The sequence below is a fragment of the Tenrec ecaudatus genome, chromosome 5, assembly GCF_050624435.1.
Source record: "Tenrec ecaudatus isolate mTenEca1 chromosome 5, mTenEca1.hap1, whole genome shotgun sequence".
Lineage (NCBI taxonomy): Eukaryota > Metazoa > Chordata > Mammalia > Afrosoricida > Tenrecidae > Tenrec > Tenrec ecaudatus.
This window is the reverse complement of record NC_134534.1, coordinates 40,729,319-40,740,008: the sequence shown is the minus strand read 5'-3', so window position 1 is coordinate 40,740,008 and position 10,690 is coordinate 40,729,319. Positions and strand designations below refer to the sequence as shown.

The 10,690-nt window shown below is 49.1% G+C and overlaps 1 protein-coding gene across 2 annotated transcripts; it reads right to left on the bottom strand.

Moving 5' to 3' along the window:
- Positions 1-1,273: 1,273 nt before the first annotated feature.
- On the bottom strand, positions 1,274-5,919 carry TSPYL5 (TSPY like 5). Of its 2 annotated transcripts, none has more exons than XM_075549456.1 (2): positions 3,933-5,919; positions 1,274-2,111 (listed from the first exon to the last, which is right to left on the bottom strand). In XM_075549456.1, exon 1 carries the CDS (start codon positions 5,825-5,827, stop codon positions 4,691-4,693), a length of 1,137 nt encoding a protein of 378 aa, XP_075405571.1. In that variant the 5' UTR covers positions 5,828-5,919; the 3' UTR covers positions 1,274-2,111; positions 3,933-4,690. The 2 variants fall into 2 exon arrangements, with proteins under 2 accessions (XP_075405571.1, XP_075405570.1); XM_075549455.1 differs by having other exon boundaries at positions 1,274-1,842.
- Between the last annotated feature and the right edge of the window lie 4,771 nt (positions 5,920-10,690).

The following is a 10,690-nucleotide window of genomic DNA, read 5'->3' as shown; positions in this document are numbered from 1 at the left end:
CAGTCAGTATGTTCAGCCAAAATCAAACTCACTGCCATTCAGTGGGTTAGGTATGTAAACTGAAGCTTTGAGGAAATAAGGAAATGAAGAGGACCCAACCCACACTAAACCCACTGCCTTGGAGTCAATTCTGGCTTCTAGCGTCCAACTGCCCTAGAGAGTTCACAGAGAACTACTCTCTAGGGATTCCCAGGTAAATCTGTAGAGATTACCTTAGCTTTCTCCCACAGAGCAGCTGCTGGGTCCCAGCGGAGAGCTTAACCACTGTGTCACCAGGGCTCCTGAAATGAAGAGAACCCAAACCCACTGCCCTCGAGTCTGATAATGACCCTGTCAGAGGTTTCCAACACTGTATATCTTTATGGGAGCGGTCAGCCTCGTCTTGCTCCTGTGGGGGGTTAGTGGATTTGGACTGTCAACACTGCAGTTCACAGCTCAATGCCTTCACCCGCAGAACCACCAGCGCAACTTGAAATGGAGACTACTTCAGCCTTCCGTACCCAGGTGTGTCTGAGTATCTGAGAGGGGCTGCCGGAAGGGGCAAGTGCACCAGGGGCGTGCAGAGACCCAGAAGTGGGTCACACTGACTGCAATAAGTGAGAAAGCCGAGAGTCGGCTGGTTAAAGAGCTACCGTGTGGGCTAATAACCACCTACAGGATGGCAGTCACAGACTAGACATTAGCGAAACTCAGCAAGTTCAACAAGAGGAAAGACGATGCCACTGTATGCCAAGAGTGGGGGTAACTCTTACGTTGACTTCAGATTCTAAACTATTGTTTAGGAAAAGCTTTAAGCATTGACACCACTTTCTGAGGAGGCCCTCAAGCTGGCTGCACATGGTAAAGGTCTTCCCCAAACATGTGAAAGGTATGGCAGCATTCGTGTGACTGGGCCTGGAAGGTCATCTCCCTGCTCTTCAGAGCATGAATGGCAAACCACGCCCACGTGCATCACTTGCAGTCCCATGAAGGGATCCACCCCAGAGTGCTGAATCAGAATCCTTGCAACAGGATTCCAAGTGTGATTCAGGCACACAGGGTCCCCTCTGACATCACCAGGAAAAAATGGTTAAATGCAGGACCATTGGGCCTACGCCCAGAACCGCAAAATGTCCTGGAAATCTGGAACCTGTGTTCTTAATAAGCTTCTCAAGTGCTCTTGCTGGAGCCAGTCACACCAGGATCTGACGGTTGGAAGTCACTGCATATATCCCCTCTGCTTAACCCACCTTCCCCTTCTTTTTAGAGAATAAGAAATGTAACAGATCTAGGCTTTTCTTTTTCTTATCATGCATGTAAGTTTATGAGCATTTATACAGCTTACAAATACAGAAACAATTACATTATCAGCAAGGTATCAAACTTTCAAGACAAGTTACTGATGAATGAATGCCGAGGCTACTTTTACAGAACATGGTAACTGTTTTCATGAACACTTCCAAGGAGTGGTCCTCGAAGAGACCAGGACCAATTGATAACAGCCCTATAGCAGTCAGAGAAGTCTCCTCTCCGTATTGCACGGGAGGAAAGAAAAAGGGATACTCTCCTGAAGGGTCTTCATGAAGCACCGTCTCATTGCAGAGCCGGTCCATCTTTGTCTCTGGCGGTGGATGAAGGGGGGTCTGGAGCATCTACTTTGTCTGAGACTCTTCATTAATTCTCACCACGTGCACCTTGAAAAGCCCATCCCTGGAACTTCACACCCCAACTTCAGAAACAAACAAACAAAAGCAGAGCTGAGGTGATGACAGCTATGAATCTCCTCATTGTCATCACCAAAAAGAAGAGCTCCAATCGCCCCAGCAGTCGGTAGAATTGGCACAGTTGTGGACTTCAGATCACCTATTCAGCAGGAAAGAGGGAGACACATGAAACCAGATTGATGGTAGTTGATCACTGATACGGCTAGGTGGTGGGCACACTTTTGTGCATGCCTGGAAATGTCTGTAGGGGTCAAATGTTTAAAAGAATGAAATGAAAAAATAATAATTTAAGGAAGCAGACATGTACAGCTCTATTTTTCATTAGGGAAAAAATAGAGCAAGTGATAAGATTTTCACTTGGTGGTAGGTAGACAGCAGAAAGCATTCATCTTCCACACACAGCCACACCTAGAACGAGAGAGAAACCATTCAAAATCCTATAGGGATGACTGAGACTTGGAAAAACTTAGGGTACAGCCCCATCTAGGCATGCTGTTTTAACCCGTGACTATCCATCAATTCTAACTCCCAGAGGGCAGGGTAGAACTCCTGTGGTAGTTATATAATCTGGTGTCAATTTGAGACTATTAAGAGTGAAGGGGTGGAGTTTAGCTTGTCAATCAGGTCACAGTTTGATGACCTCAGTTGGAGGTGCTATGGAGCTCACTGGAGGCCAGAACGACACTCTCTGCTTTGTCTTCCTGCTGACAAGACACATGGGTTACGCTGATGGAACCAGAGCTCTAGAGCTGGAGGAGTCACATGGAGACCCCTGCCAGCACTGAGATGCTTCCACTGCCACTGTATCCACAAGACTTTCCACCCACTGACCTGTGATCTTCCTGCATTCAGTGTCATTGCATGTTGTGTGAGTCTGAAGAGGAATTTATAGATTGGTATTGGACATATGGGCTAATATGGGACTTACGGACTTGATCTGGAGGGCGGGGGTGGTTTTTCAATATACATTTGATCTTTTCTATAAAGCGGTTTCTTATATACATGAGTGTCTATGAATTTGTTTCTCTAATCCAGCCAGATTAAACACAACTCCCCAAGGGGCTTCCAAGCTGTAAATCCTTAGGAAGCAGATTGCGGGATCTTTCTCCCATGGAGTAGCTGATGGACTTGAACCACAAGCCTTTCAGCTGGCAGTTGAAAACTTAACCACCTCACCACCATTTGTCACCTTTACATTCTCCCATCCCAACCTTGGAAAGGCCCCTCCCCATTCTCTCCAATCACCCAGAGAAAGCCCTGCCCTCCCAGAAGCCTCTCAAACTATTCCTGTCCTTTCCCAGGCCCATCTCACAACCCCCCACCCCACAGACATATTCCTGTTTCTGGGGTGATTTTTGTACCAATTCTCCTGCCCACTTCTTCTTTCCAGCTTTAAGCCAGGACCTCTAGGCCCTGAAGAACTTTGAATGACACGTCTGGGGGCAGGCATATATATAGAGATACAGTCAGAGATGAGGGTGGAGGACAGTCAAGAGTACTCAAGGGACAGCCAGGCTCAACTACCACACCACTACAAATAAGTCTAAAAGTAGAACAGAGTCTGTCTACACCCCTCCTCAGACCCCAGAAGGGAGCTTTGGGACTCCCACACTGGAGACTAAAGCCTGCTCTTTATAGGGCTTCCAGGCCAGAGTTTCCCACAGAGGAGGAAGCAGTGGGAGATGCCTGGGCATAAGGGGCACAGCACACACACACACACAGCAAAGAGTCAGAGAAGCGGCTATGACTACACAACAGTACTGTGTGGGCGTTCATCATTCTAACAGATGCACAGGCATGAGGAGAAGGTCCAGCTTGCGAACTGAGAGTCAGTCCAGGAAATGGGACAGGGTCTGACCACAGGCCATCGGGCCTTCTCCATCTTCTTTATAAGTGTGTGTCTGTGTCTGTGTGTGCGCGTGCACACACACACACAAGGGGGGGGTGTAAGGAGCTATGGAGATATGAGACAAAGACTAGTACAGACAGACCCACAGATCAGAAACATCACTTCCCTAGCACCCCCACCATGGCACCCACTCTAATGATGTCTGGGAAGAGTGGACAGGAGTTGACAGACATCTAGACTCTGTGTGGATCCAGTCTCTACTCTCACCCGTAGCCACAATAAGATGACAGTGAGCACGTGGCCACACCTGCCAGTCCACCCATTTGGCAGCCCGTGGGGCTTCTGGAAAGTTGCTGTGGGGAGGTGTGTGTCTCACTTACTGGCCAGAGGGCTGCGTCCACAGTTCTCGAAGTCCTTCTCCACCAGCCAGCCAACTGCAGCCACAGTAACCTAAACCAAACGCAACCTGATAGTGGTGGGGTGTGGTCCTGGCCTCAACAAAGGTCCGCCAGAAGAACGCAGATCAGGAGGAATGATGTCGTCGAACACAGTGCACCTGCTACCGAGCAGGTGGGTAACTCGGACCCCTGATCAAACTCCAGAGATCCAGCAGGTGGCATGACTGGTGCCCCAGGGCTATGGAACTGTCCCGGCTGGTGGCCCACACCCTGTACAGGAGTTTGATTGTGTCACAGAGATAGAGGAGCTTGCCAAAGGTAGCCTGTAAGGGCAGCATGAACACGAAAGTCAGCAAGTCACTAGTGTTGATGTAACAGATCTGAAGCTACTCTGGTCCTGCTGGAGGTTGACTCCATGAGCGTCCATGTTAAAGACAGGTGGGAAAGGTCAACGCCAAGAGCAGTTCCAAGTGATGCGGATAGAGGCAGCACACATCAGAAGCACCACGTGTTTACTCTATGAGATCACCTAACGTGACACTAACTTCAGGGGGGAAAAAAGACATGAAGCTCAGAGGGAGGCAAAGAACATGACCAAAAAGGACATGTTCCTGTAGCGAGGGCAGCGAAGGTCCAAAGCGGCTATGGGGCACAGATGCCAACATGAAGAGACAACACATAGCCAAGCACATGTCAGTCAGGCAGGTCCGGTGGGAAGTAAGGGGGTGTCTCGTGCAGCCTCATTTGGACGGCTTCACCTCAGAGGATTCCTTTGGTTTCTGTTCTGGGCTTTTCCTGACCTCCTTTCCTTTCTCTCCGGGGGCCCCTTCACTCAGAAGGTAATACTGCAGGGGGTTGGGCCACAGTTCCTCGTTGATTATCTCAATCATTTTGTCAGACTCAATGGAGCTGTGATTGGAAAACCACCAAAAGAAGCTGAAGGCGTTGTCCGAGTCTCCCTGGCAGAGGGCCTGGAGATCCTGGCCTGGGAGCCATTGGATTGGGGTAGAACGTGACACCACCTGCCCCGAGGGGCCACACCCATATTCCTTGATGAGCACCTTGTTTTGGAAAAAGGGGTTGCGCGCAAAGTAGAACTTAATCTTGTAGCCCAGTCTGGCCAGGCCAAGCTCTTCCACGTCCAGGCTGTGCAAGTAACTGAAAATTTTCTTATCATGGTGGCTCAGAAAGGATGCTAGCTGGGGGTGGTTCCGAAAAGCTTGCGCCCAGAAGCCCGGGATACTCTGGATGAGGAGGTTCCGTCGCTCCAGGTGGTGCAGTCGCAACTGGCCAAACTTGCGCGACAGGCGAAGGTAGGCCCTGTCCGCCTGGGCGTTCACGGTGTCCAGCTTCTGCTGGACAGTCTCCAGGGTGTCCATGCTGCCCTCGGCCGCCTCGGGCCCGGACCCTGCTCCATTCTCCACCTGCATGGCCTCCCCCACCGAGCCGGCCGCACCCTCCGCGGCAGCCCCATCCTTCTGGGCCCCGCTCCCTGCTGCGCTCCCGGGGTGGGGGGCCTTCGGCCTCGCCATCCCCACGGTTCCCAGGAAGGCAGGGTCTCTTCCCAGGCGCTCCCTGCAGGCCGCCAGCCCGCGCCCCGCCGCCGCGCGGGCCCGGAGCGCCAGGCCACAGTCCAGGGGGAGCCCGCAGGTGGCCTCCTCCCCGGGGCTGCGGGGCGGCGCGGGCTCAGCGGTTTCCAGGCCACCCCAACCCGCGCCGGCCTGCACCTGAGCCGCCTGCGTTTCCTCGCCGAGGCCGCGCGGAGGGTCCGCGTCGCGCGCAGCGTCCTCCGGGGTCGCGCGGGCCGGGGCTTTGGCTCGGGCTTTGCCCCGGTTCTTGGCGCGGGAGGACTTCCTACTCCTATTTCGGCCGCTCATGTTGACAGCCCGAGCGTCTTCAAAGCCTCGCCGGATCCCGCAGCCCCTCGCGCCAGCCCGCGATCCGGGTCACGCGGGAGGGAGTCGGCATCTCCATGGTAACCGCTGACGTCACGGCGTCAGGCCGAGCTTTCGCGAGACTAGCCGTGCCCGGTGATTGGCTCTGACTCCCGGCCCGCAGTCGCAGCCGCAGCCGCACAGGAGGGGGCCCTATCTGGCCCGCGGGCCACTTGCGCCCGCCGAGGACATTTATCTGTCCCGCTGGGTGTTTTTGCCCCGTTTGTTTTTTTACTTCAAAATAAGATATATGCAGTGCGCATAGGAATTTGTTCATAGTTTTTTGCTGTGTTTTTTTAAACTATAGTCCGGCCATCCAACGAGTCTGAGGGACAGTGAACTGGCCCCCTGTTTAGAAAGTTGGAGGACCCCTAAGTGCGCCCAGACTGCTTCCCTTGAATGTCCTTTCTTGGCTTCAGGATGCCTCTCTTCCTCCTGGACAAGATAACCTGAAGCAGCCATCGCCTCCATCCTTCTGCCATCTGTTTTATGAACTAAGCATCTTGACTCTAGGCCCTTCGACTTGCTGGGTGTATGGTGTCTGCTTTGAAGGACATGCCTTTGGCCTCCCTGTCTGGTTCTGGGAAGCCTTGGCTGAGCCATTTGCCCCCATAACTTAATCTAGGGAGTGTAACAACATGGCTGCCACGGTGCCAGTCGGAGAAGCCACCTGAGACATGGCTGCTGCTGTGGTTGTTTTCAGGTACCAGGGAGTCCATTCCGACTCAGAGTGACCCTCTCTATGTACAACCGAACAAACCACGGTCCGCTCCTGCGCCATCCTTGTCAAGTCTCTCTTTCTCTGCCTCGGTAGAATGTTAATAATAATAAATGATACTAATAAAACAAAGTCCGTTGTCATCCAAGTCGATTCCAATTCACAGAGACCCTATGACGGGGTTTCTGGGATTGTAAATCTTTACTGGAGTAAACAACCTCATCTTTTCCCTCACTAAGTAGTTTGTGGGTTTGAACTACTGACCTTATGGTTAGCTGCCCAATGCATATCACACAGAGCTACCGTATCCCAGCCATTTTACTAGGTGCTTTATTTATATGCTTGTCTTGATGTTGAGGGAGGTATTCTTGGCATGCCATTATCCAAATACGGAAACTATGGTTTAGAAGCTCCCAGGAACATTAACAAGATTTCGCAGTAAGGGATGAAACCGTCATCCAAATCCAAATCCATCTGACCCCATTACAAAAAGAACAAAAAGAGTTGACATTAAGTCCGCCTACACTCCATAGGGTTTTCAGTGGCAGGTTTTCCACAACTAGATTGCCAGATCTTTCTTCCAAAGTATCTGCAAGTAGACGGCATAGCATCCAAGCACATTAACCCTCGATACCATCCAGGGACATCATCTGACCTTGTAGCCTCTACTTTAAATGCACAAGGGGCCTTTTATTCCTGCTCAGCTCTCAAGCGACCGCCTGGCTGTTGTGAAGGCAGGCTTGCCTGTTAATAAATAACCATGTAGCATCTCCTCAGTCTCGGGGCTTCAAACTTAGATTTCAAAACAGAACTATCAAGAACAAACTTAGATTTCAAAACAGAACTATCAAGAATTAGGACTGAAGGTCAAGGTTACAAGGCAGATGGCTATCACTGGAATAGGAAAAAAATATGGTAAGATGGTAGAACTATCACTCAAAGAGCAGAAAACACTTTCCTGGGCTGAAGTTCAGCATCAAAGCCTTCATGGCAGCAGGTGAAGAAGCCCTTGAAAAATCTTGCAAGCAGAATTATCTGCCTCATGGGCCACAGAATAAGGTGGGTATTCATGGACATCTGGCCCCAAACCATTTTAGGATGTCCATCTAGACTCAAAAAGAACAAAAAGGCCCTTGCAACCAGCTAACAAAGAGGCAACACTTGAAGGCCTGGGAGCTCCGTCAACTTTAAGCACCCCTATTCACCATGCAAGGGAAAGCGCAGTTGCTGTAGAATTTATTCCATTTCATGAAAGAAACCCCACGTGGGTTAGCACAGAACTCCACTCCTATGGTTTCCAATGGCCGCTTTGGGGGGAGTAAAGTTTTAGGCCTTCCATGCTCTTGGTGAGCTATGTTGTTATTGTTGTTGTTAGGTGACTTCCAGGCAGTTCTGTCTCATAGCAACACTATGTACAGCAGAATGAAACACCTCCTGGTCCTGCACCATCCTCACAATTGCTTTCTTGTTTGAGTCCATTGTTGCAACTACTGCATCAATCCATTTTATTGGGGCCTTCCTCTTTTTCGCTACCCCCAATTCTCTGTCAGTTAGCCATACTGTGATGGCTTGTGTGTTGCTGTGATATTGGAAACTATGTCACTGGTAATTCAAATACCAGCAGGATCACTCAAAGTGAACAGGTTTCATTAGCGGTTCCAGACTAAGTACAGACTATGAAGAAGGACTAGACTTCCCACTGCAGAGGAATTGGCCATTGAAAACCTTATGGGTAATATTGAACCACAATCAGATTATGCAAACCCCATGAACAGCACCAGTGAGTTAAAGGGTATCAGGAACCAAAGTCTGGTTGTGTACCAGCAACCTAGCTTCAAGTGGGAACTTGTTAAAAACACAGAATTTCAACCTATATCTCAGACCTGAATCACAACCAGATTCCCAGGTGAATGACTTACCCATTAAAGTGTAAGGTGACAGGCAGGGAAAAGGAGGATTCGTTTCAATACAGGCAGACCCTATTTTAAGCTAACCACATGTCCATGATTTAACTTCCTCAAAGGCTCTAGAAGAGCCCACAAAACTCACGCAATCGGGCATGTTCCTTCCCTCAACTACTCAAGTTACCTCTCTGATCTTAGCTTCTTCTAAACGCCACCCTCCTCCTCAAACTTTCAAGTAAGCTCCTGACCTGGTGGCATTTGCACTGGTTCTTCCTCCCGCCTAAAATGCTCTCTACCAGATGGGTTCACCTTGGCTGGCTCTCTTCACACTCTGTTTAAATGCCACATTCATGATAATCATCTTATTTTAAATTGCCACCCACCCTGTAGTATTTAGATATTATGTCAACCAGACACTCCTGGTTAAGGACAGAGGTCAACCTGTCAAATCAGGTGATAACATGCTGACATCTCCTTCAGGGTGCGGCCTTTTATATCAGAGCAAGATCAAACATGATTCCTCTGTGCCACTTCACCTTCTTCCTGCCTGGGACTTCACTAGGACTCTGTGTCTGCCATGTGTCCACTGACCTTGATCCACGTGACTCTCATTCACCCGCCTGTGATCTCCCTGCTTCAAGTTCACCTCTCTGCGTCATCGGTGTGCAGCTACATGAGTCTGAAGAAAACCCAAGACATCTGGACTTGATTGAACTGGGCTGGGGCACTACTTGATATCAAGTTGCTTCTTGATACAAAAGTCTTCCTTGGAAATAGGTGAATGTCACTGGGTTTGTTTCTTTGGACAACCCAGCCTGGCACACACCCTCGTCCATCTTTCTCAAATCCACTTTCCTTTATTCCATAGCACTTAACACCTACTAACACACTAGGCCACATAGAATCAATTGCTCGTGTATTGTATTTCCGGTTCTCGTCCTTCGAGAAAGTCAGCTCCATGAGGGCAGGGACCTCTGCTTGATTCACTGATGTAGTCCCAGGGCCTACAAGAATGCTGGGCACACCACAATCCCTGGGTAACTCATTGTTGGTGAAAGAACAGGTTTAGTTTTCCAAATGGGTTGAGAAATTGCCCTTCCAAAATTCAGAATATCCCTCATTCTTCTGCATAGAAGCAATAGTATCCATGGGGGTTGTATTCTAAAATCACCCAATGGGACCCTATTAAACTCTTTTTTTTGTATTAAACTCTTAATAATTAAAAAATAGTTTTATGGGGCACAGAAAACCTAGACTAACAATTTTTTTATTTAGGTGTAATTAGATGTATTTTAATTTTTTTAATTTATGTGTAATTCTACTTAGATGACTATTAATATTTGACTTAAAAGTGATTTACTTGTGTTACTTGAAATTCAAGGGAGCCTTGTGGGGCTCTCAGATAGCATAGACTGCTAACCACACATTGATAGTTCAAACTCACATGTGGCTTGACTGAAGAAAGCTGAGTCTATTTGCTTCAATAATGATTTACAGCCTCTGACACCCTATAAAGCAGCAGTTCTCAACCTGTGGATTGTGACCTCTTTGGGGATCGAACGACCCTTTCACAGGTGTCCCCTGACTCATAACAGTAGCAAAATGACAGTGATGAAGTAGCAATGAAAATCATGTGATGGTTGGGTGTCGCGGCAGGAGGAAGGTTGAGAATCACTGATACAGAGGGTTTCAACAGCTCGGAATGGACTCCATGGTGGTGGGCGACCTCCAATTCTTGCTCTTCATATACACTGCTTCTCATGGCTTCCCATGAGCACCCTGCCCTAGATCTAATGAAGCATGTGTGAGCTGTGCGACGGATTCCCAATTAGATCAGCGGAGTTGTGTTCCAGTTCTTGTACAGAATTACCACATAAGCTGGATAACCTCTTAAGTCTGGAGCTCTCTGAGTATTTCACAAAAGGTCAAAATTCCGCTGAAAAGACCATCCTGGATAAACTGCAGACATTGGTGAGTTGGTCCAATTCTCAGAGCGCTCACAGCCCAACCAAGCTCTGTTATCAAGAGCCTTAATTCCCCATCAGAGTCTACATCACTTAACACTCACCCATGACTAAAACCCTGCAGGATTAGCATAGGCTGGGCCACTGCCTGTGGGGATTAACATACAACCTGCCCTGAGCAGATTATGGAGCAGAGATTATCCCCAGCTGAAGGGGAAAA

Excerpts from the sequence above, each read along its gene's own strand:
- TSPYL5 (XM_075549456.1), bottom strand. The coding sequence starts at position 5,827 with ATGAGCGGCCGAAATAGGAGTAGGAAGTCCTCCCGCGCCAAGAACCGG.